The 26,612-nt window shown below is 34.5% G+C and overlaps 2 protein-coding genes and 1 long non-coding RNA gene across 3 annotated transcripts; 2 read left to right on the top strand and 1 right to left on the bottom strand.

Annotated features, from left to right (window-relative positions):
• Positions 1-8,669: 8,669 nt before the first annotated feature.
• Positions 8,670-12,940, top strand: LOC105958005 (uncharacterized). Its single transcript, XM_012982006.2, has 10 exons — positions 8,670-8,968; positions 9,251-9,423; positions 9,978-10,136; positions 10,210-10,359; positions 10,972-11,115; positions 11,223-11,379; positions 11,923-12,095; positions 12,195-12,250; positions 12,349-12,451; positions 12,709-12,940. Exons 1-10 carry the CDS (start codon positions 8,743-8,745, stop codon positions 12,796-12,798), a joined length of 1,431 nt encoding a protein of 476 aa, XP_012837460.2. The 5' UTR covers positions 8,670-8,742; the 3' UTR covers positions 12,799-12,940.
• A 6,064-nt stretch (positions 12,941-19,004) lies between these two features.
• On the top strand, positions 19,005-20,416 carry LOC105957982 (uncharacterized). The gene has a single exon (XM_012981974.2). It carries the CDS (start codon positions 19,125-19,127, stop codon positions 20,139-20,141), a length of 1,017 nt encoding a protein of 338 aa, XP_012837428.2. The 5' UTR covers positions 19,005-19,124; the 3' UTR covers positions 20,142-20,416.
• A 3,019-nt stretch (positions 20,417-23,435) lies between these two features.
• On the bottom strand, positions 23,436-24,862 carry LOC148766849 (uncharacterized). The gene is made up of 3 exons (XR_016034356.1): positions 24,394-24,862; positions 23,910-24,167; positions 23,436-23,653 (listed from the first exon to the last, which is right to left on the bottom strand). It is a non-coding gene; the product is annotated as an uncharacterized LOC148766849 (long non-coding RNA).
• Between the last annotated feature and the right edge of the window lie 1,750 nt (positions 24,863-26,612).

Here is a 26,612-nt window from a genome sequence, read left to right as displayed (position 1 = left end):
ATTATTTGTGTTTTACTTTTCATATGTCCATAGTCCTGATTGTTATGTGGTTTGCATTTGTATAGAACGGGACAATAATCTAATGTCAATGAAGTATATGGATTCGAGCATGAAAGTCAATCGCCTATAGTTTATTTAGAGTGGTTGATTTTGGTGTCATTTTGAAGTTAAGTAAAGGTAATTAATTTGTTGTGCAATTTTAGATTCAAGAGAATCAATTTGTGTTTGTTGCTCAAAGTGGTGGAAGTGGCTTTCAAGTTGTAAGGCTACAAGCAACTAGAAAAGGAAAGAAGAAGATTTTGGGGATAAGGTAAATCAATCATACATTTATGATTGTTTTTACCATTTCATAATTAAACCATAGTAATAATATTTTGTGTATTTCAGGTTCAGAAACAAAGTGAGGACAACCTAGCCAAAACTCTTAGAACAAGAAGCAAGTGCAAACTTGGAGCTAGTGACATTAGGGAGCCTGCAACTTTTATGCCCACTGTTGTGCCAGCTGCAATAAGAACAAGTGGAGTTGAAAATGTTGAGCCAGTAGTTTGAAACTACATTTATCCTAGTTTATATTTGAGCTTGTAATGGTTTCTATCTATTTATGTTGGTTCTTAAGTATTTTGGGTTTTGAATTTCAGTTTATTTGAGATTGGTTGAAATTTATTAAATGCAACTTTTGTTTATTAAATTTTGTTGATCTTGTTGCTTTGAGTATTTTTGTCACAATTTTCCTCAATCAAATAAACCGTTAATCTTGTTGAATTGAGTGTATCAATATCACCCTACACCAGTACAACTATTACAATAAAAAATCAGTTGATTTGAATAACAAAAAAGACATCCAAATAGAGTACTCAATTTGACAACCAAATTTTATTAATTAATTAGACAGCAAAACAGTCATTCCAACAAAACATAATATTGATTACAACGTGAAACAAAGTACTTAAATACAATAAATTTGGTTCTTTCTAACTAACTTAAACTTCAGTGTACATTACATCATAAATACACAACCATTTTCTAGCTTTACGAAAGACAGTAGATAATCAACCGTGAATAGCACGTGGATTTAATTCCGGCCATTTTGTTTCAAAAATGAACTTTTAAACGACAGGTGCAACAAATTAATTAGTTCAAGTACGATCCTGCAATTTTTTTTTTTTAGACGAAGCACAAAAACGTCGAAAATATGGAGAGCAAAGGTGCAGTTAACTCTAATATATATATATATATATATATATATATATATATATATATATATATATATATATATATATATATAAAATAATTTTTCAATAAAGATGGCTCCAGGCTTCCAGCCCCATTCCATTTTTTTTTCTGACTAAATTCAAGTTCATTACAAGGGGAAGTAGGGGAGGGGGCACTCGAACCCTAGACCTTTACCCTATTAATAAAGGCTAGGTACCAACTTTCCTAACGAGGGTTTGTCTCATTCCATTTATTAGTGATAGGTCCAACTTTTTTTAATTCTCAAATGGGTGCACATTAGGACCGGACGGTCCGTTTGGAGTAGAAAAACACGTGAACTATTTAATGAAAAATTTCCTTTCATTGAATCCGCAATCCTTGAGCAATATCCTTTAAGTTGGCTATTAAATAATTCTTTAATTATACTCTTTTATTTATTTTGTTTTTCGCCATTTATTATTTTTCATTTTTCTTGAAATGAAACTTATTTAATTTGAGACGTGCTATTTCCACTGTCAAAATATCTTATTACACCACTAAATTAAATATATTTTCTATTTTGCCCTTTTTTCCTTTTTCACACATATTTTGTATAAATTTAAAAATTGTTCACCACCAAATTATTTAAAATATTCACAAAAAAACTCCAACACTTTTCACTAGAATATTTACCACAAAATCCCATCATCTCTACCTTAAGTGAACGACACCTTCGTCAGAGAAAAATACCGGAAGGTCACAAGGAGCAAAAATTCATGTTCTTGGAGGAATAAATTAAGTTAAGAATGCTTGTGTAGAAATAATTAAAAAGAAAAGATAATCGAGATGTTTGATATTGCTGTTTCGATGGGTTCAAATTTGAAAAATGGGTTACATTTCATTCAGCGCAATCCGCCCAGACACTGATTCAGATTGGACGATTATATTAAAATCTGGTTTTACCATTTTAAATTGTTTTGTTGCATTAACACAAGTTACATTCAAGAAAGAAGAGGAAATAAGCATGGGAGGGTGGTGGATTAAAAATTTTAAGGGTATTTTTTATATTTTAAATAAATTTGGTGGTGAATTAAGATAATTTGAAGGTGGAAATAGCGCCACTCTTTAATTTAGTCCCGCTAAATTTTATTCAGCATATATCATTGTATAATATTATTTAAATTAATCAAAAAATATTTTATTATGTACCTAATTAATATTATGGTTTCCATTTAATTAACATAAAATTGATAGGAAAAAAATCAGGACACTCTTAATAATTTAATCAGGTTTTAATAATAATAATAATTGAAAAAAATAGACAAATGAATGAATAAAGAATATAGAAATAATATTTTAAGGTTCCATTTGGTTGCCAAGATAAGCTATGATTAACTAAATTGTTGGACTTAATTTGATGTTTGGTATCCCCAATATATTGTTGGGTCGATCCGCCAAAATTATATAATCATAACTTATCTTGGCTTATCTTGCCTTCATTATGAGTTTATTTTTTTGACGTTTCAAGCTCAAATTAAATAATTGGATCTCGATAGATTATTTAATCTTATCTTGGCTAATCTTATCATTTCAAGCAAACGGGACCTAAGTGTCAAAAAACACTAACCCACTGCGTTCATTATTTATTGAATTTATAAAGCTGTTTTGTCAAAAAAAAATTAAAAAAACTAAAGCAGTTACTAATAGCACAACAATTCAATTGTACACCTGTCACTTAATTAATAGGATCCGTTTTTTAGCCTACAACGGATCATCTCTTTAGAATTTAAAACCCTTCACAAATTTACCCTTCCTTACTATTCACTCTCCACTGCTTTAATGTCTATTTTCATTTTTTTCTTTTAATTATAATATTCGTTTATTTATTTAAAAATTAATTATTTAAAAAATATTTTCTTTTTCCAACTTTAATTGTTTTATTTTCAGTTTTTTTTTTCATATCGATTAAAAAATTCCAAAAACAACTATATTTTTTTTGAAATCAACTATTTCCGAAATTAACTATAAGTTACAAAAAACAACTACCTTTTTTGTTCGTTTATTTCCCGAATCAACAATCACAAAGTTATTTTTAATAGCATGTTTACTAAAATTATATCAGCTACAAATTAACGAAAATCAAACATAAAAAAATGAAATCAACTGAAAATTTATCAAAGTCACTTTAAAATTATCGAAACCAACTATAATAATCGAAAACAACTATAATTTATCTTAATCAACTATAAAATAAAAAAAAATCTCAATTTAAGTGAAATTACTATAATCAACTATAGTTCAATCCAGATTCTTGACATTACAGTCGTAGATCCGTCGAGTAAAGGACTATATCTCCATCGACCATGGGTTGAATCTTAAAGCTGTGAGGGTGATTTGTTCCAGCACCGCCGTCTCAACCACTCCCCAACTTCTACATGCCAATCACTCTCAGGTGAAGAAAGGACGTAGATCCCTTGTGTCAACCGCTAATTACCACTCTAACACATCAGATCACCGCTGCGGAGCCCTAAAATGGTGTTCCTTGACTCCCTCCTCAAGAAGCTGTTGGGGGGTTCTGTTTCATCTCCGCAGCTGCTGCCACACCGCTAGTCCTCGTCTGGGCAGATCTCATCCAAACCATCTTCGGCTCAACAGCGGAAGAAAACCCTACTCGATGAAGACACAAGCACGTTCTTGAGGCTGTTGTCAAAGTCTTCGGCTCCTGCTACGATTTTCAGGGCGAGCGGTGACGGTGAAGATGGGTATAAAAAAGGAGAGAAAAGAAAGGCTTAATTCCACTTTGCACCCTTGAAATATACAATTTTGGCACTTTGCACCCTCGAAACAAATTAATAGCACTTTGCACCCTCGAAATACAATAAATCATGCATAATGCACCCCAAATGAATTTTTAAAGCTAAAAAATGTAATTTAATATTTTTAGTGGTATTTTTTTTAGGATGCCAAATCTCAAATATTTTTTTTATTCATCAATCATTTTGAAACTATAAAGTTCAAAAATAAAAATAAATTTTATATATATATTAATTTTTTTTATAACAAAAATCAAATATTTTACGAAAAAAAAATCATTCAACTATTTCGTTATCAAGTTATCTGAAAATCATATTTTCTTCCAAGTATTTTCACCTAATATTTTCAAACAGTTACATAAAAGCTCCATCAATCGAATAATTTAGTGATAAAAGCTTATTTTTTATTTTTTATTTTGTAAGAAAATGTAGGCTTTTTAAATAATCCGTGTAGTTTTTATTTTTTCGCACTTTGTCCGCTCGAAATTAGGTTGGGGGTTCAAGAAAATAAAAATTTATTTTTTTTATTTTGCACCCCGAAAAAAAAACACCAATGAAAAATAAAATTGCCTTTATTATTCAATTCAGGGTGCATTGTGAATGATTTATTGTGTTTCGAGGGTGCAAAGTGCTATTAATTTGTTTCGAGGGTGCAAAGTGCCAAAATGGCATATTTCAAGGGTGCAAAGTGGAATTAAGCCGAAAAGAAAAGAAAGAGAAGGTTAAGAGAAAGTTAAAAATGAGAGAAAAAACACAGAGGCGGCAGATGATTAGAGAAAGACAAATACGTCAAATTTAAAATAATATAATATTAAGAATAAATCAATAAGCATAATTTATAAATTTGCTTTTCACTCATTGTTGAGGTGCAAACAATGTCCCACATCGGTTTAATATGGGAAAGATCTATGGTTTATATAGAGGGGATAGTAACTCCATTGGTATGAGGCCTTTTGGGGAAACCCAAGAGCAAAAACCAGTTGGGCCCGGCCCAGTCTGGACAATATCATACCAATGTGGAGTTTGTGCTATCCCGGCGGGGGCCCAACAGTGGTATCAGAGCCATGGCCCAGACCTAACCATGTGGTGGAAATTGCCGGAATCTGTGTGAAATTCCCGAATCCTCGGTGGCGAACAAAAATGGTGAGCTCCCAGTGCGCAAATGGCAGGCGGCTCGACGACTGTTGGGCCCCCGCCGGGATAGCACAAACTCCACATTGGTATGATATTGTCCAGACTGGGCCGGGCCCAACTGGTTTTTGCTCTTGGGTTTCCCCAAAAGGCCTCATACCAATGGAGTTACTATCCCCTCTATATAAACCATAGATCTTTCCCATATTAAACCGATGTAGGACATTGTTTGCACCTCAACAATCCTCCCCTCGAACAAAGTACCACATAGGTCGGACCACAGAGGACCACCGAGCCTCCCCTCAATTTGCGCCTGGGGCTCAACACCATCTTTGTTCCGCGCACCAAGCCTCGAACAAAGGACCATATAGGTCGGACCACACAAAGGATCAGTGGTATCAGAGCCATGGCCCAGACCTAACCATGTGGTGGAAATTGCCGGAATCTGTGTGAAATTCCCGAATCCTCGGTGGCGAACAAAAATGGTGAGCTCCCAGTGCGCAAATGGAGGCGGCTCAACGAGCTCCAGGTGGGAGGCTCGGGGATCCTTTGTGTGGTCCGACCTATATGGTCCTTTGTTCGAGGCTTGGTGCGCGGAACAAAGATGGTGTTGAGCCCCAGGCGCAAATTGAGGGGAGGCTCGGTGGTATCAGAGCGTTGTTAAGGGTCCGTCCGGAGCGGCGTACGAAACCCTGGTCCAGGGGTTTCGCTCAGGTATTAAATTTCTACTCTTGGTGAGTTGATTGATTCTTTGTGATAATTATACCTGGTATTGGTGAATCTTGGTGATTCTTTGTTTATTGCTTCCGCTAATATTTTGTGTGAATCTGTGTGATTCTTTATCTTTGTGATATTTGAAAAAAAATTGGAATCTTTGTGATCCGTTTTTGCTCTGAAATTGTGAATCTTTGTGATTCTATAATTGTGTGATTTTTTAAAAATTGTGAATCTTTGTGATTCGATTTTGCTAAAGTTTATTGAATCTTTGTGATTCTCTTGTGTGTTGATCCTGCTGATATTTAATCTTGGTGATTTTGCTATCTTTGTGATACTTGAATATGGGATCTATGTCTATGTTATCTTTAGCTCCTTTCGATGGAAAGGGTGATTTTTCTATTTGGCAACAGAAAATGAAAGGTATTTTAATTCATCAAAAATGTTTTAAAGCGATTTCTCTAAGTGAGGAAGTTTTTATAACTGTTGCTAAACGTGAAGAACTTGATGAGCTTGCTTATTCTGCTATTATCTTGAATCTAAGTGACTCTGTGATTAGAAAAGTAGGAAAGCATGATTCTGCTAGAAGTTTATGGAATAAATTGGAAGAGCTTTATGTTGAAAATTCTTTGCCCAATAAAATGTTTTTGCTTGAAAAGTTTTTTGGATTTAAATTGGACTCTCGCAAAAATATTGATGCTAATATGGATGTATTTACCAAGTTAGTTCAAGATATTAAATTAACTGGTGATAAGAACATTGATGATTATACCCCTATTGTGCTCTTGAATGCTATTCCTGATGTTTATAATGATGTTAAGTCTGCTATTAAGTATGGTAGAGATAAGATTACTTTAGATACTCTGATCAATGCTTTGAAAAGCAAAGAGCTTGAATTGGGAATTAATAGGGATAAATCATTTGGTGAGGTTAATTTTATTAGAGGAAGTCAGTCTAATCGCTTTCAAAACAACAAGGCTTCTTCTAGTCAAATTGATCAAACTAAGAAAAAGGGTGGAGATTGGAGTAAGTCAAAGGCTAATCCTAATAATAGAAGGTGCTTTAATTGCGGTGACCATAGTCATTTTATTAGTGATTGTCCCAAGCCTAAGAAAAACCAACATAGTGATCAAGCCAATATGATTTGTGATGGTGGTGATGTATTCTAATGTGTTAGAATATTTGCATTACTTTGTGTTTTGCTTGTGTGTTTTGCATTACTTTGTGTTTTGCTTGGTTTTTGCATTACTTTGTGTTTTGCTTGGTTTTTGCATTACTTTGTGTTTTGTTTTTTAAACTTGTACTAACTTTGTGTTTTGAGTGCAGGTAGTGTCTTACGGCAATGATGATCTCGTTTTTTCCCCTTAAATGTCCCGATGACTCATTTGGGCCAGGTGGAGATTATTGGGATTTTGGCCCAAATGTTATCTCTTCATCTGTGGCCCAATACCAGCATGTAACCGGCCCATCTTGGAGCAAGCCCACACTTGAAAAAGCCCACGTGGAGAATTGGTCTTGACCCAATTAAGGGGTCAAAACGTGAAAAACGATTAATCTCTCCACCGATATACTGATTCGGCTCTCTGCTTTTTTGTCCTCTTTTCTGGTCCGATTTCTCCGCCGGAAATCTGTGACACCAGTATCCCGATCCCTCGGCTTCCGTTGAAGTCGGTTCTTGGGGGCTATTAAATAGACCTCTTCTTCGTGAGAGAACGGTGACCAAGAGAGACCAAGAAAATTCAACCTACGTTACACCTTGTTCGTAAATCTTTTCTTCGTGACTGATTCGACTCTTTGTGAGTCTCAACTCTTTGTGAGTGTTTGGGTGTTGGGTTGAGTGCTGTGTGTGTTTGATTTATTCGAACTCTTGGTCCTTTCTGTGTTGGGGTTTTTTCGGGTTTTTCCGGTTAGAAATCTGAGAGGGATTTGGGCTATTGGGCTTGTTCCGGTGGGTGCGTGGCTGCGGCTGGTGAGTCTTGGACGAGGACGGAGGGGGATTGAGACTGAGCCGGGAACCTCAATCGTCGACAGAGATTCATCCTCCCACGAATCTGTGTGATTCGCCGTGGTTTTGTTTTTCCCCCTTTATTTCTTTAGTTTTATATTATTTATTTGTTTCTTACCTTTTTTGCAATTATCCTGATTTGATAAAGTCATTATAATTGTTATGCTTGGTTTTTGTTGTTAAGGTTAAATAATTTTAACAGTAGTTAATATTCTGTGTGATTGTATTCCGTACCCCTATTCCCATAATTGTTTTGCATATTAATTTAGTGAATATAATGGCTGTTTTATTTTCGATTGTTTCTCCGGGCGGATACCCAACAGTGGTATCAGAGCCATGGCCCAGACCTAACCATGTGGTGGAAATTGCCGGAATCTGTGTGAAATTCCCGAATCCTCGGTGGCGAACAAAAATGGTGAGCTCCCAGTGCGCAAATGGAGGCGGCTCAACGAGCTCCAGGTGGGAGGCTCGGGGATCCTTTGTGTGGTCCGACCTATATGGTCCTTTGTTCGAGGCTTGGTGCGCGGAACAAAGATGGTGTTGAGCCCCAGGCGCAAATTGAGGGGAGGCTCGGTGGTCCTCTGTGGTCCGACCTATGTGGTACTTTGTTCGAGGGGAGGATTGTTGAGGTGCAAACAATGTCCCACATCGGTTTAATATGGGAAAGATCTATGGTTTATATAGAGGGGATAGTAACTCCATTGGTATGAGGCCTTTTGGGGAAACCCAAGAGCAAAAACCAGTTGGGCCCGGCCCAGTCTGGACAATATCATACCAATGTGGAGTTTGTGCTATCCCGGCGGGGCCCAACACTCATAGATTGACAAGGCAAAAAAACCATTTGAGCACAAGCGTTGACAAAACAGAGAGTACTTACTACTGCTTGAAATGGAAGAAGACAGACAGCGACCATTGAACGGCGGCAGCTCGATCCTCGTACTCCACGATGCCCTAATCGTAACCATGGATTCACAGTGCCGCGTTTTCCGAAACGGCGCCGTTGCAATTCAGGGTGACACAATTATAGCCGTCGGCCAATCGCAGGATATCATTTCCCACTTCTCCTCTCTCTCTCCTCAACTCTTCAACCTCCATGGCAATTTCTTACTGCCAGGTAATCCATCCATTCCATATTTATTTATTATTTTCTGTCTTTTAATTTGATTTTTATGTTGCCCTACAATAAAACCTAGTATTGACTGCAATTTTGAATTTGGGGTTATTTTATATATATGGTTATATGCTAGAACAAGTTGCAAACCTAATCAAAAGTTGCAATTTTGAATTTGGGATTATTTTATATATGCTATATACAAGAACATAACATATACTTGTAATTTTGTGTTTTGGTAGATTAAATTAAACTAAAGGTTAGGAATGTGTTGGGTTTGAATAGGTTTGATAAACACGCACGTTCACACCTCGCAGCAGCTCGCTAGAGGGATAGCTGATGACGTGGACTTGCTGACGTGGCTCCACGGCCGTATCTGGCCTTACGAATCCAACATGACTGAAGAGGACTCTTATCTCTCCACATTGCTATGCGGGATCGAGCTCATTCACTCGGGTGTAAGCACTACAGTTCCAATATTCTTAGGGTAAATTACAACCACCCCTGAGGTATGGTAAAATTATGAAAACCCCCCTCCTGTTTGGGTAATTACAACAACCTCCCTCAACTATAAATTTTCTTTCACGTCCACCTTTGCGGTTTCAAATTTAGTGGAATCTTCTTGATTATATGGAATATTATCACTTTTGTACCCGCTTTATCCCATTCGAGCTCCACATTGTGAAGCGAGATGATCATAACAAGTGTTTTTTAGCTTGTATATATCAGTGTATCAGAAACTGTATTTTTACACAAAACGAGTACAAACCAGAGCACATTCCACGGAATCTAGATGATTATGTTGAATTTAACACCATAAGGGTAGAGGTGTAAGAAGATTCATAGTTGAGGGGTAGATGTAATTATCCAAACAAGAGGGGGTTTTTCGTAATTTGACCATACCACAGGTGGGTGGTTGTAATTTACCCATACTCTTATAATACGGCAGGCGGACGTATAATAGTATGTTTTCAAAAACATCTTAGATATAAAAAAAAATCAGTTGTAATAGGTCACGTGTTTTGCTGAGGCCGGAGGGCAACATGTGTCGGAAATGGCAAGGGCGGTCGAGCTTCTTGGAATACGTGCCTGTTTGACTCAATCGGTCATGGATTCCGGTGAGGGTTTGCCGGAGACTTGGGCCGAACGGACCGCTCACGAGTGTATTCAGGTTTGATTATATGAAATAATTTATAACTCACGAGTGTAATGTAATAACCTCTCGTTTTTTTTCGTGGGCGCAGTCTCAGAAGGATCTGCACAAGAAACACCATAACACTGCCGACGGACGCATTAGAATATGGTTTGGTTTAAGGCAAATTATGAACTCAACCGATCGCTTACTTGTCGAAACGAGAGACGCTGCTAAAGAACTCAATACGGGAATTCATATGGTAAGATCTCAACATACTTTTTTGTGTCTCTTCTCTTACGCGTTTCTTTATAATTAAATAAGGTTAGAACCTATGTAACATGAAAACTTCAACTTCTTAATGTTTTCGTGTTCCGGAAACGTTTCGTGTCAGAAACTCGAAGACACCTGCCGGACACCTTATGGGCCATTTTGCAATTTCTAAAAAGTTAGAAACATGTTTGAATAGCAAATTTTCAAATATTTTTGTTGTTTCCCAGAGATTATTTACATGATTTAGTGATCAATTGCAAATTGATAGTTGATAGTAAAATTTATTTTGAATATGTTTGTTTATATATATATATATATATATATATATATATATATATATATATATATATATATATATATATATAATATATATATTTATATAGAATATTTATAGATGTATCCCTATACCTTTAATATTTACACGTTTCCCCCAAGTTCCCGTATCCCCATTTTCGGAACATGCCGTTTCTCCGTATCTGCTTCTGTGTTTTCCCATATCGTTGTTTCCTTGTCCGTGCTACATAGCTTAGAACTAATTGTAAGCCACGTATTTAAGTTTGATGGTTGATGTATTAATTGATTGATACTTTTGAAAACGTAGCATGTTGCGGAAATACCTTACGAGAACGAACTCGTGGTGGAGAGACAAGGAGTTAATCATGGGACTGTTACGTATCTCGATAAAATCGAGCTGCTGCAGAGCAATTTACTTGCTGCTCATTCGGTTTGGGTCAATGAAGACGAGGTAATGCTTTTAAGACAAATTGATTCTGATTTACGATTAATAAATCATAAACGAACCCGTTTTTTCTCGTATTTTTATTGTCCTTTTGTGTTTCTTTATATTTGCAGATTGGTTTACTTTCAAGATCGGGGGTGAAAGTATCGCATTGTCCAGCTGCTGCAATGCATATGCTCGGATTTGCACCGATAAGAGAAATGATAGATGCTGGTGTTTGCGTCTCTTTAGGGACAGATGGCGCACCGTCGAATAATAGGATGAGCATTGGTAAGTGTGCATTCTCATTTATCTAGAGCTACTTTTTGAGGTTCTTTCGTCTAGTTTCTTGACTCCGAACTTTATATTTTGGAATATTATTTGAAATGGTAATCGGTCACATCATGTTTGATATATATTTATATATATATATATATATATATATGACATTCTTATTTCTGATCTAATTTTAGTTTGTGAGAAATAACTCTGAAAATACCGAGAGAAAAACAAATTCTTCCGAAAATTACACCTATAATATCAAACTTATTATGTATTTTACATTTTAGGTTACTAAAAATCAGAATTTTCCTAATTCCGCAGATTCCGATCCGAAAATGTCCAATTTTGGAACAAACTTTTCTATTCCAATTTCCGAAATTCCGATTTTTTTTTTTTATTCTTCCGATATTTTTGGAACGGAATTGGATTTAGTTTTCATTTTTCCAAAAAAACAATAAAAAATTCCGAAGAGCTAATTTCACATACACTCTCTTATGTTAATCCGATATCTTATTTTCGTTTTTTGTTCATCGTTATGTATTTTCCATGTAGTCGATGAAATGTACCTAGCTTCTCTGATCAACAAAGGTCGAGAAGTCTATAGTAAAGGAACCACAGATCCAACTGCTCTGCCTGCAGAAACCATTCTCGAAATGGCCACAATAAACGGTGCTAAATCTGTGTTATGGGACAAAGAAATAGGTTCACTCGAGGTCGGAAAGAAGGTACAATTGTTTTCTAATTTTTTATTCATTGATTTTTTTAATCATTTTCCATATATACTCGTAATCTTTTAAGTTGTGACGGTATCTTAATTTCTGTAGGCTGACATGATTGTGGTCAATCCTTGTTTGTGGACTATGATGCCCATTCATGATTGGTACTTAACTACGAACGCCCATTCTAACTTTTTTTTTTCTGTTTTAAATTCCGTTTTATATAATACGAAGCCGACATTTTTCGATACTAATTTTGCAGCATCTCAAGCCTCGTTTATTGCATGAGAAGTGAAAATATAACCTCCCTTATGTGCAACGGCCGTTGGATCATGGTAGATAAGAAGATCTTGATCTTGAACGAGGTATTAACGAGCTTTTGTAAAAAATACAGTATAACCTCAATAAATCAATACTCGATTAATTAATAACCTCGCTTAAATAATAGTTTCTTCTAGTCCCGACTCAGTAAAACCTACTAAATTATTAATAAATTAATATTTCGCTAAATTAATAGAATTTTGTTAGTCCCGACTGTATTAATTTATAGATGTTTAACTGTAATAAGGTTTATGTGCAAGGAAGAAATTTAATATTGTTTCTGGCAAACTGTAATTGACAGGAAGAGGTTATAGCAAAGGCTCAGAAGGCTTCTGGCGATCTTTTGAAACGAGCCGGCATTCAGATTCCTACTAGGATGAACTTTTTTTAAATTTTCCGTAAGAATATAATTTTTTTTCCCGTATGTATGTATTAGTGTTCGGATTTGTTATCGGTATAATTGCTTACAATTCAGAGTATGCTATTATGTTTGTTTCTTTTTTTTTTTTGGTAATGAAGGAATCTGCAGCCAATCATATAGGTGAATTGCAGCCAATCATATAGGTGAATTGAGTAAATCTTGCACTCTCGTATAGTAGCTTGCAAACCATACCGAGAGACATGTTTAAAGTTTAGGAGAATATGCGAAAGCCTAAAAGTCATTTTTATATGTAATTTCATTAGCAATACAGATACACGCATTTTGAGTTTTGATACAAGTCCCTCGGTTATTTCATTTTGCAAAAATACCCCCTTATTTTTATCAGCTAGAAGTGTTTGGATACAGTGCGGAGTGTCGAAGTCACAGCCAATTTTCTTTTAATAGTTTGTTGTCAAATTTTCTGTCAATTTTAGAAGATTGTTGTTCATATTCATTTAGCTGTCAATTTCAATTGCTCACTATCAAATTTTGAGGCTATAATCATGAGTACGTTGTCGATTTCCAGCTATTTTTTCACAATTTCGCTTTCAAATTTCAACCATTTTTTTTCTATAATTTTATCGTCGTATAATGTCAAAAGTTTCAATATTCAAAAGCTCACAGACAAATTTTGAAATTCGCTATCAATATTCAGAATTTGTTGCCATATTTGTTCAAATAAATGAAATGCTATTTACGGTTACAAAATTGCAATTTGCGGTTTATAACAAAACCCCCTAAAACTTTTCAAAAAAATCCAAAAATCCCCCAAACTGCAAATAGCAACAAAAAAAAAATCGAAATCAAGCTTGAACAAGGGTTGGGCTTTGATTTTTTGATGTAATTTCGATTTTTTTATGTGTAATATGCATTGGGTAGGTCGATTACGGAACCAATTTCATGTTAAAAAGCCCTACAAATCGATTTGTAGGACTTTTTTTTCGCAAGAGTATGTTGGAACGCCCATCTTGGGCGTTCATTAAAAAAAAAAAATTGCACTCGACGCCCAACTGGGGCGCCTAAATGCAGCTTGCACGCCCAACTTGGGCGTGCACTGCATGAATGGGCACCCAAGTTGGGGTTTTACGCGATTTGGGGGGGGGGGGGGGGGGGGGGGGGTTGGATTTTTTTGTAAAATTTTGAGGTTTTAGAGAGATAAAAGTATTTATTGTTATAAACCGCAAATAGCAAGTCCCTCAAATAATCATTTTGCAGAAGTTGACTATCAATTTTCGTAACTTCGCCAACATATTTATTTTAAAACATTTAATTCTGATATGTTTTGAGAGTGTAAATATATGAAATGTTACAATAAGGAGTGAAAATAGATAAAAGGGCGAATGGTACAAAGGCCCATCATATGGGACTTAAATGCATTTTGGTCCACAAAAAAAACAGTCTTTCAATTAAACTCATCCCAATGTCTTAAGTCTAAAATACCCTCCATAATATAATACTTATCAATTCCACCCATTATGCTCTCACTTCCTTAATATTACACATTGACCCCGAATTTAAACAAATATATCACATTAACCCCCAAATTTTTTTTTGCCAGAAAATAATTTCTTTTCTGAAATATTTTTTTTCCGGCCAGATTCCGGCGTTGACCGCCGGTCTCCGGCGTTGACTTTCATTTTTATTTATTTACTTTATTTTTTTTTTAAACTTTTTTTTTCCTGAAATTTTTTTCCGCCCGGTCAACCACCGTTGACCGCCGGTCTCTGGCGTTGACTTTTTTTTTCTTAGAAAAAAAATATTTTAATTAATATTATTGTCTTGGCTACTAAATTACTATCTCAGACAGTAATATTACTGTTTGGGACAGTAATATTATGAATATTATTTTCCCGAATGGTAATATTATTAATATTATTGTCTAAGACAGTTAAATTACTGTTGGAGACAGTAATTTAGCATCCAAGGCAGTAATATTAATTAAAATAATTTTTTTAAGAAAAAAAAAGTCAATTAACAGTTGAATTACTGTCTCCGACAGTTAAATAACTGCTGGAGACAGTAATTTAGCAACGGATACAGTAATATTAATTAAAAGTATTTTTTTTAAGAATAAAAAAGTTAATTAACAGTTAAATTATTGTCTCCGACAGTTAAATAACTGCTAGAGACAGTAATTTAGCAACGAATACAGTAATATTAATTAAAATATTTTTGAAGAAAAAAAAAAAGAAAGAGTCAATTAACAGTTAAATAACTGCCGGATACAGTAATTTAGCAGCCAAGACAGTAATATTAATTAAAATATTTTTTTAAGAAAAAAAAAAGTCAACGCCAGAGACCCGGCGGTCAACGGCAGTTGACTGGCCGGAAAAAAATTTCAGGAAAAAAAAAGTTTTTCAAAAAAAAAAAAAAAAAAAAAGTCAACGTCGGAGACCGGCGGTCTACGGTGGTGGCGGGTCAAAATTGGGGTCAAAATTGAAATTAGGGTTAAATTGGTTAATTGATGAAATTGGGCTAAATTGTGCTGTAAATCATGAAATTAGGATTGAATTGGGGGTCAATGAATTGGGGGTAATTTTGGTATATATAAAAGGATTTTCCTTATTTGCAAATAAGTTTGAATTGGTTGGATTTATTTGAAAGACAAAAAAGTTGGATGTCCCTCTTTTAATTAAGTGCCCCTTGTCATGGGCCTATTTGCCATTACCCCTAGATAAAAACCTAATTATCCACTAACTTATATTTTTATGAATAGTCTAATTCGCGGAATTGAAATTCGATTTTTTTAAAAGTTATTATGATTTCAAATACTACCATAAATCGAACAAAAGTGTTTTTCAAGGATTAAACAACGTCGAATCGAAAAAATCCCAGCAATGTTGTTGAGTTTTTCGTAATTAACCGGTTAGATATAGAAAAAAGTTTGGTTCATATATTGTCCTCCTTTGCATGTTTTGATAAAATTTGAGGGTTTTTGGAGAAGATGAAATGGGTGTGTCAAGGTGAGAAAATGAATTTTGTTGTTGTGGTCTTGTTCAAAGAATTTTGGTGGGTTTTGTGATTGTGTGTTTTTATTTTAGTAAGGATATAATAGTCTTTTTGTAATTTGTTTGGTGAAGAATTAGGCGACGACTATATGCAATCGCAAAATTTACTTAGGGCAAAACCAAATTAAATTTTATACCAAATTAAGTGCTAAAAGACTATAATAACCTTAGTAAAATACACAAAATAAAACATAATTCTATCAATCACTCTTGCAAGACCAAATTTAAAAAAAAAATTTGAAAAACAGGAGGAAGGAAATAAGAGGACCACTTGCAGATTTGCCGTCGTCGCCATCGCCGTCGCTGATGAAGTCGACCATCGTCACCGTCGCCCGGGTCGGACCCAAGGTCTGCCTTAGGGGGGCCCGCCCCTGCAGAAAAAAGAAAAATTACCTATTTTTTATTAGTTTTTTTAAATTTTTATGTTATTTATCTATTAATTTATACCATTTAGCCCTCCCAAAGTTCAAATTTAGTACCATTTTAGTCCAAAAAAATTCTACCCCCCTCACCCAATACTCCCTGGGTCCGCCCCTGGCCGTCGCCTTTACAGTCGACAGTCGCCACAACTCCCGCCGCCTGCAACAGCTACCGCCACAATCCCCGCCGCCACAAGCACGAAAAGCTAGTAAGGAATTACTTTTTGAATTAATATTTTTTTTTGAGAAATAAAATGGGATAAACATGATTTTGTTGTTAGAATAATGAATACAAGTTCATTTAGAACATAGTTGATGAGTTTAGGGTTAGATTTCACCACCATTGTTGAATGAGTTGTGGTTTTAAACATATCGACCTGTACTTGTCGATTTTTTTGTAAAATTTCAACACGCTGGTGTCGAATTTTTCACTAAATTTCGACAATAAGTTATTGTCGATTATTTGCACTTTTTCCGATATTTTTGTGTCGATATTTTGTTCAAAATTCGATATCAATTTGTCGATTTTTAGCAATTAAAACGACATGCTGGCGTCGATTTTTTCAGAAACTGAAAAATTCGACTCTATAATGTCATTTTTATTGCTAAATATCGACCTGTAAACGTCGAATTTTTGTGTACAGGAAATTATTTTCGAAAAACGAGAAAAACGATCACAAAGCTAAAAAAGTACAATATTTCTTATCTCATTGTGTTCTTCGACCTTAGAATATCATATTGATGTCTTTTGTGTCCATAATGTCCTCATTTGCAAGTTTTAGTAAGATTTGAGGATTTTGTTTGATGAAGGTGTTTGGAGAATATGAAAGAGTTTCTTTGGAGAAAATGTGTAGAATGGGTATGAAGAAGAAGAGGTTGAGTTTTGTTTGTGAAATGAGTTTCGTCTTGTTTTTCATATATATATATATATATATATATATATATATATATATATATATATATATATATATATATATATATATATATATATATTTTGTCTTGCCAATAGCAATTAGGTCTAACTTTGATTAATAATATCAAAATTAATATTGAGGTTATATTTGTAAATTTCAGTCTTGCTCTTAGTAAATTTATTTATATTTCGGTCATGTATCAAGTAAGGTCTAGCCCTTAGAAATTTTCAGATTGCAAATATTAACTGCCGGAGAATTAACATTGGTCTTCCTCTAAGCAATTTGCGGGATTTCAGATTGTCTTCGCCTTTTTGATTTCTTTGAAAACTATGAACTAAACACAACTCACTCGAAAAAAATAAGAATCATTATAATTTCTAGATCGTAATTATTTGAGACCAAATATTGGTTAATCATGTCTCATAAAGGATAATCTAGCGATTGGAACAAGTGAGCCTCTATCGATTGATCAAAGTTCGAATCCCCTACCTACGGTCATTAGATCGAAGTTGTCACACATGATTAGCCTAGTGTAATTTACATCTCTCGTATGATTTGCAAACTATTATACGAGGGTATAGTATATCTATATGATTGACTTCAGGTTTCTTTATTTCGAAAAATATATATTGATTAATCATGCTACTTTTATTAGCTACGAATGAATGCAAAATTTCATCAACTCTTTCATATTGTAATTCTTGACTTTACTTTTTGGACCATTTATTTCTTTTTTCAGACTTGAAGAAACATATTTTTCACGTTATATGAAGGGTTAGGTCATTTATAAACAAATATTTTTGTTACCATTTAATCCTCGTGTCCTTTTTTAGTTTTTATTAAGCTTCTCCTAATGAATAAAACATTTTAACAGCTATTTTTCATCGACTATGTATAATATTTTAATAGCTTGAATTGGTCTAAATAATCATAAAACGGCGGAAACTTTAACTTCTTAACGTTATCTCATTTGGTACACGTTTTGTATCCGACACTCGAAAATACTTGCAGCCTACCGGACATCTTGTCATTTGCAATTTTTAATAGTTTAGAAACATGCTTGAGTAAGTTTTAAAATATTTTTATTAATTCCCTAATTATTTGCATGATGTAATATTCAAATTAACAATTGATAGTAAAATAATTTTTTTAATATATTTGTATGAAAATATGTAAATGGTTTACATAAATAAAAGCTCATATATATTTATATAGCATATCTATAAATATATCCCTATACTTTAATATTTACACATTTCTCTCTAGCCCCGTATCCCCGTTTCTTGATATCCTGTTTCTCCGCGTCCGTTTCTCTCCTTCGATCCTACACCCGGTGAAAAACATCGGGTGGGTATTCTGCTGCCACGTGTTCTTTTTTTTTTTTTTTTTTTTTTCTACAACCCCTAAATGTAAACCCTAGCGGGGAATCTATTATAAAATATAAAAAAGAGACGTGGCAGCAGAAGACCCACCCGGTGTTTTTCACCGGGTGTAGGGTCGAACAAATCTTCCACGTATCATCGTTTTTTTGTCCTATTTAAAAAAAAATAAAAAACAATTGAATGTAAATGTATTATTTTTTTAATTATAATCTCCGTTAAGAAACCCAAATTAGCGCACTTATCAAATTTCGCTACTTTCACGCAGAACAGAAGACTCCACAAGTATCCAGAATCCATCCGTAACGTTAGTGAAATTGACCAAAAAGCCCCTATAGTACCCCAAAAATATCTCCCCGAACCTTCCAGAAATTTCAAAATTCCCCCCTTTCTTCTTCCCCTCTTCAAACCCTTATTCCAACTTCCCCCCTATAAAATCTCCCTCTTATTCGTAAACTCAAATCAATAACCAGACGCAAAAAAAACCAAAAAAAAAAAACTTTTTTATTCATCTTCACAAACCCTGCAAAACACACATAAACACACACTTTTTTCTCACACAGTAAGAATTTTGATATGGAGAATCCGTTCTTCGCTAACCGCCGTTTTTACCAACAACCGGATCACACCCGCCGTCCTTTTTCCCGCAACCCTTCGTTCCGTGGAGTGCCCGTTTACCCGACCCGAGAAACCCCTCAACCCGCCCGACCCGTTCAGCGCCCGTCGGAGCCGAAAGTTGTTCGGATTCCGGTTCAGTTCGTCGGATCTGAGAAACCGGACCGGCGGGTTTCCGCCTTGAAGATACAGAAGGTTTTCAGGGGCTTTTTGGTCCGGAAATATTTGAGGAAGATCAAGGATATCAAGTTACAGGTGGACGAGATTGAAGGAAAGCTGTCGAACGGCGAAATCGTGGAGTTGGTGAGAAGGAATGAGAAGGAGCGGCTGAGATTGAACGAGGGTTTGATGTCTCTGCTGATTAAGCTGGATTCGATTAGCGGCCTCGATTTCGGGGTTAGGGTTTGCAGGAAAGCCGTGATTCGGAAGGCGATCGCGTTGCAGGAGAGGCTAGATGAAATTGTTGCCCTCGATTTCGAGGGTAATGGTGAGAGCGGTGGTCCGATTGAAAATTCTGAAATTGGGGTTTCTATGGAGATTGACGACGAAAAATTGGGAAATTTGGAGGGTTCTGTTGGCGATCAAGAGGATTGTGGAGATGATGATGTGATTGATGTTGGGGTTGATTGTGAGGTGAAAGTGGGGGGAGTCGTTTGTGTTGATGAGAATCTCGATTCGGTTGAAGAGAGTGCGGAGTGCGTGAAGGAGAGATTTAGTGAGAGAGATGAGAGAGAGAAGGCTAATGGTGGAAACGACGATAGTACTAGAAATAGGGAGATGATGGAGAAGTTGATGGAGGACAACGAGAAGATGATGAAATTGATGGTGCAGTTGCTCGAGAAAAACGAGTCCCAGACGAAAGTGCTGAACGGGCTGACGCACAGAGTTGAGTTGTTGGAGAAGGCTTTCTTGTGCGAAAAGCTGAGGAAGAAGAAGAAGAAGATGGCAAAGGGTGGTGCTGCTTGTAGAGAGGAATGACATGTTTTTTTTTTTTTTTTTGATTCAATCACTCTTCTTGTTCTTGTTTTATATTTATTTAAATTCTTTTTTAGGCTTGGTTAATTCCGACTTTCGAATTTTGATATGAATCGGAGTTTGTTTGTTTCTCTTGAACATGTGGACTTTAGTCGTTCGTTGTAAACGAATCTCGAACTTTTGGACATTTGTTCCACATTATACACATGATAGTATCATAGTACCGTCGTCTGGTTAATCAAGAAGCGAAATTGCTAGCGTGTCTGTTGATCATTTAACACAGTTGGTGTTTGTTTAGTAATTTGTTTGATCAAATTATCGACTACGAGTTGTAGTCGAGCCTCTTGATGCGCCTAATGTTATTGTTGAACTCATTTTCGTACATTCGATTTCGATTTCTACGTTGTGATACTCTATGTACATGTACTTCTTTCCCCCCAAACGGTCAACCCTTGAATCTCTAATATGATTAGCTATATGATATAATATAATATATAAACATGCATTGTTGACTTTATTAGTTGGCTTTTTTTTTTTTTTTACTTTATTACATAGCATTCTGGTTGCATTGACAAGTAGTTCTAAAAAAAATGCATGAATTTTGAGAATTAAAACTATGGAAAGCATTTTAAATCCAAATTTTTTGGGTTGAAAATGAAATTATAGAATTTCAAGAATTTAAAAATATTATCCAGAATAGAGATATTCATAAAATTTGGGTGTTGTTTGTAGGCTGAGAACAAATTGCAAAATTCCATAAATTTAAAAGGAAATTATAAATTATTTTCCTAATATATTTTTTTTTTTTCCAAAATTTTTTGGCGAAATTTTTAGGTTATGGAAAATAAAATTGGGGAAGAAACATGAAAAAAACATTGGGAGTAAATTGAGCACAGGAGAGAAAGAAAGAGAAACACCTTTTATACACGACCAGATGAGTATTTTCGTCTGAAATTGTCTGACATCTAGTGCAATGGTCGGTCAACTTTGAAAAAGAACGGATCCGTTTGACGGCAGAGACTGCGACAGTTGTGATAGTATATGGGGGCAATGTATTTAACCCAAATTTATTTCATGTATTTAGCTTTGAAAAAGGTGTACCTGAAAATTACTTACCCCTTTTCCAACCAACAGTTCCATATTTGTTTCTGAGAGTTTATCGGATATCTTTTGTTCTTCAATGAGCAAATGACCTTGATGCCACGGGTGGGCTCCTAAAGTTTAGGGTCCTTAAGGTAAAATGAAAACTCATGAAGCCCTCTATGCTAAATTTATTTTAATTGGAATTTTCTATAATACGTTCGTGTTATTTTAAGGTCCGTAAACTGTCACAATTTTGGATATTTCAATTTAGAGCAACTCCAATGGGTTATCAAATAGAGTATTCAAACATGGGGTTGTCTAGGGTCCGAGAGAGTTGTACTTCTCGGACCATAACCAACCAATAAAATTGCGCCATGTAGGATTAGTACGTACCCAGTAAAAAAAAGTACGATACCTACATTATATGTAAAATTACATAAAAACCCTTAAAAATAAATCTTAATTTGAATTAATAATTGATAACTAAAACTTGATTACAAATAAATAATTATCATAAATTAGTAACCTAAAATAGTAAAAGAAGAACTCTGCGTGCATCCCTGTAAAAAATTCTCCCTCTCTCACCGTTGTTCTTCCGGCCGTCGATTTAGGTTTTGTCAACATCTATTCTTCGGGCAATTTTGTAGCCATTTGTAAATTATATCTCATAATGGTACCCTTTCCTCGGATCTTCATTTGTATTCTGCATAAAGTCCCTTTTCTTTCTTTTCGTTTTTGAAGTATCAAGTATTTTTTTTTTTTTTTTTGATATTGGTTAAATGTTTTCAATGGGCATTCAAGGTTGCCTGCAGTTTATAAGGTGTACCCAAATTGCGGAGAAATCGTGTGACCAATTTGACATGGCTTTTGAAGTGAGTTATAAAATATCTTCTTTGGAGTTTTGATTTACCCATATTCAAATATAAACATTTTCTGAATTATATGACCACTTTGGCCAAGCCATATTTCTAGATGTTCGATAAAATGTCTATTTGAGATTTCTTCTATTAAGTTTTGTATTATGTGTTCCTCTTTTATGTTCTGAACACTGTACTTTTGCAATATTGGTTTGAAATTGCTGCATTTTTACAACTTGTGAGTATTTAAGCATGTCTATTGAATGTACAATAACTGTGTTTGTTGTATATCAATTATACAAGAGTGAGTATTTTTTTTTTTTTTTTCCGTTTGTCATGTTACATGAAAGTTCGTTCTTGTAGATTGGAAATTCACCCACCATCATTTTATGGGCAAAACTCTTAAAAGTAAGGAAGTCGTAAAACAAGATTCATGGCCTGAAAATAGAAGCGTTGTGTACGGCCTGGGTGAGCCCATCAATAGTCCAGAGGTTCTCTAAAGATTATTTTTGTTAAAGTCTTCAGGAATATGCTTCTGCTATTTTAGAAGCAGTTTGATTTGTATGCAATACATGTAAAATCTTGCTGCTGCATGTATGAAATGATCAGTTACTGATTTCATAATCAATTACAACTTCTGCAAATGTTAAAAATGCACTCAATCTCTCTCACTCTCACACATTTGTTTAATCACCTTGGAGCCCCACACAGATTAGTAGTCTCGAAAACAAGGTTGTCCATAATAAACACAGACAGAGTGAGATAATCGATTTCGATCCGCAGTTTCACCCGTGCGGTGCCCTGTGGGGCCACTGGAATTCTCCAGTTCCGCTCCGTTATTTTACTATTGTTGTTCGTGTCCAAAGGAACCCTCGAACCGTGAAACAACCGAATCTGCATATTCGACTGACTATCGAAGCAAGTGGTCAGAAACCGCTCTGTCTTTGCCGGAATCACCGTCTTCTCCGGGATCAAAACCTCCACCGACCCTCCTCCTCCGGTCTTGATTCCGATGTTCGCATGCATGAAATCAAGAAACCTTATTTTCGCAAGCCGCAGGAGACGGTGCATACATGTTATATGCAGAGAAAGTGGTTGTTCATTTTTTTTCCCTCTATCGATATTTACTCCCAGCACTTCTGTTTGGTTTTTAAAAGACGGATCTTACAATTTGCATTTTTTGCAAGATTGACAAATTGTTAATCACTATCAAGCTCTTAACGTTAAGTCGCTTGGCATTAAGAAGAAATAGAAGAGTCTATAATAGGGAAACCCCTATACGAAAATATAGAAGAGGTAACAAATTAACATGAATAAAATCATTCCAACTACAATGTTTGAACTCCCAAGGCCAAAGAAACCAAAATTTCTGGAACACTAATGAAAAAAGTGGCATTAAGGATATCAGGTTCCAAAATGACTTCATCCATTTTAGCTTCCAAAGATCTCAGCAACTAACGATTGGTGCAGTGATGCTCTTGTGCATGGGCGTAGACAATGGAACCTTTATAGTTGTGAATTAAGAAAGCTCAATCGGCCATTTTTTGCAAGGGAGTTTTCCATTTTATAGGTGACCTGCAAGAATGGAGAAATAGAACCATGAGTGCCACAGTTACGTTTAGACCAAAAAGAACCACTTTCTCTACGAAATTTCTGAAAATATTTGGTGTTCAATATATATTCTTATCTAAATATATACAATTGTGCAGCCTCGGTTCTTCTGAGTTATAGGCTTACTAAATTCATACTATTAGAACAAGGAAAAACTAAATTCATACTATTAGAACTGACAAAATAAAATCTACAATCAACCGTATGATCATACCCAAACCTTATACCGGTGTCGTTCCTCCTTTCTCTAGGCCTCTCAAACTTCTGTTCTTTTATATCGCACAAAGTATTTCACTTCAGTTCTTTTATATCGCACAAAGTATTTCACTACTTGACGAGCCTTGAGAGAGGTTCTCATGAGAAGTGTGTTCTGCCAAGGGGAGCTCTAAGGGCAAACTGGTCAAAAGTCAGACATTATCCACCAACCTTCTCGATCCTACTCCTTTCTGTTTCAGCAAACCTCGGAGCACTTCGAATCCTAAGTGCATTACAGAAACATAATCGAATTTTACTAGTCCATGTTCAGACTATTTTCAGAACAACGTTTAAAAAAGTTTTCACCTTAAACTTGAAAAAATATAATATTTGGCTTCAAAATTGGCATCTGTTTGATTCAATTACATTTTCTTGTTAAATAATGTTTTTTTAACAAACAAAATATTCCCACACATTTTTGTTTAGATAATCACAAAAAAATACCATACCTTACCCCTTAGCATCTTTAGCATTTCCAGTCTTTCCTAGTCTGCATATTTTGTTGAGTTACTCAACAAAATGAAGTTCATAAACTCAAGGATCAAATGATATTTCTAAACATAATATATTTACAACTCAAATAACAAACCAGAGATAAAATCAAAATATTGGTCCGACATCATATACAAAACACTTAATTTAAAAAAAAAAATTCTAAATTCGAAAGAAAATGGGGGGATGCAGTAGTACAGGGCGGAAGTACGACACTTGAATCGGTGCCAATATGGAATTAAATCGAACAGGTGCTTATGATTTGGGGTGGACGAACTTGATAAGAATTGCGTACGGTGAATTAGGGTTGATGAGGATTTTGATTTTTTTGGGAAATGTTTAAGAACCCAAGAAGTTCTATTTTCGTTGACGATGCAAATTGATGTAATTTGAATGTGATTATGTTGTGTTTGATTACACACTTTTATATTTTAAATCATTGTTTTGGATATATGATGTTAATTAATTATGATTACTATAATATTTTTAATAGATATTTTAATTTATTAATTTAAGTTTATAAGGCTAATTAAGTAATTTATAAAAAGTACGATGTTTGTACGATGGTGTACGATGTGTTTTTGCTGGGTTCGTACATTAATTTTCGAATTCTTGGTATTGTACTAGGTCGTACTAGGTCGTACAAATTAATGAATGGCTGAGATTAAAATTTAACCATTTTGTACGCATCAGATTAAATATCTTATTGTCCGAGAAGTACAGCCCTCTCGGACCCTAGACAACCCCTTCAAACATTTAACTCTAATTTACATACTTAAAAATAGAAATTTTTAACTCCAATGGAGTTATCAAATGAGGTTTCCATTTTGATAATTCACTTTTTGGGTTGTAAAAATACTTGCTGGAAATTGAGTTATAAAAAATGTAACATCCTAAACATCCAATCAGTAGTTGACACGTGGCAATTACAAATAAAACCATTCATAAACTTTCAATAGATAATTAATTTGATAACCATGGTTGGAGTAGATGAATTTTAAATCAATATTAAAATAATTCTCAAATATCAAATAACACGAACATATTATAGAAAATAACACGAACATATTACAGAAAATAATTCCACTCTAAAACTGTTGACAATGATTACTTTTTAGTTTTACATTTTTAAAACTCTCATGTTGTTCTCACCAAATATCAGAATTGAATCGATGTTTGCTAAAAATTTCAAGATATTATATCAAACGGGTGTTTGGTTAAACTTATAAGCTGCTAAAAAAAACTTATAAGATGTTTAAGAGCTTATAATCCTCTTCCTAAATGTCTTGTAATTTTTTTAAAAAACTTTAAAATTTTAAAAAATAAGCTGCTATAGAGCTTTTAAGATCTTTTTATAAAAAAATATATGTATCTCACTTTTTTATTTAAGATTTTATAATGAGTAAAAATAACTTATATTAAGTTCATTTTCCCAATACTATAAAGATTAATTTTAAGAATAAGGCGAACAGTTTATCGGCTCTTAAAATAGCTTATCTCACGTAAGAGTTTTTTTAGTTGTTTAAAATAAATTTAGCCAAACGGGCTCTTAGCTTAGCTATTAAAAACAACTTATAAGATGTTTAAATGCTTATAAATTCTTCCTAAGTATTTGGTAAACAAAATCAAAAAATAAACTGTTGGAGAACTTAAAAGATCTTTCAAAGTATTTATACCACACCTTTTTAACAGGCAAAATGAAGGTGTTAATCGTAATTTTCATTCAGATTTTATAATTCCTGATTAAATATCACCAATATCGAAAAATAATATACTGTCCTTATGATATACAATTTAATTAATTTTGTTTTACATTTATTGGTTTCTTTTGAAGTCGTTTCCTTTTTCACCTTATCTCGAGCATAGTAGTTAAACTCGCGAGATACCGTGATATATATCGCGAGACGATACGGTCCCAATCAAAACGATACAACTCATAATATGTATCGGTTATGCATAAATATCGTTAAATATCGCGAGATATCGTATCGTATCGCCATATCACGATACGATACGATATGTACGATATTAGTCAAAATATTAAAAAAAATTTAAAATTTAAAAAATTAAAAAAAAAAAGAAAAAGAAAAGAAGAAAACGAAATATTCACATTTTCAGGGTCTGAAAACGAAATTTAATATTATTTAATGTTTTTTTTACACATATTAGATCCAAG

This window comes from Erythranthe guttata, chromosome 11 (genome assembly GCF_056151865.1).
Source record: "Erythranthe guttata isolate IM_541 chromosome 11, IM_541, whole genome shotgun sequence".
Lineage (NCBI taxonomy): Eukaryota > Viridiplantae > Streptophyta > Magnoliopsida > Lamiales > Phrymaceae > Erythranthe > Erythranthe guttata.
This window is presented reverse-complemented; position numbering and strand designations above follow the sequence as displayed.

Coding starts and splice junctions, on each gene's coding strand:
- LOC105957982 (XM_012981974.2), top strand. CDS start 19,125: ATGGAGAATCCGTTCTTCGCTAACCGCCGTTTTTACCAACAACCGGAT.
- LOC105958005 (XM_012982006.2), top strand. CDS start 8,743: ATGGAAGAAGACAGACAGCGACCATTGAACGGCGGCAGCTCGATCCTC. Junction 10,137..10,209: donor CCGCTCACGAGTGTATTCAG/GTTTGATTATAT, acceptor TCGTGGGCGCAG/TCTCAGAAGGATCTGCACAA. Junction 12,452..12,708: donor AGATCTTGATCTTGAACGAG/GTATTAACGAGC, acceptor TGTAATTGACAG/GAAGAGGTTATAGCAAAGGC.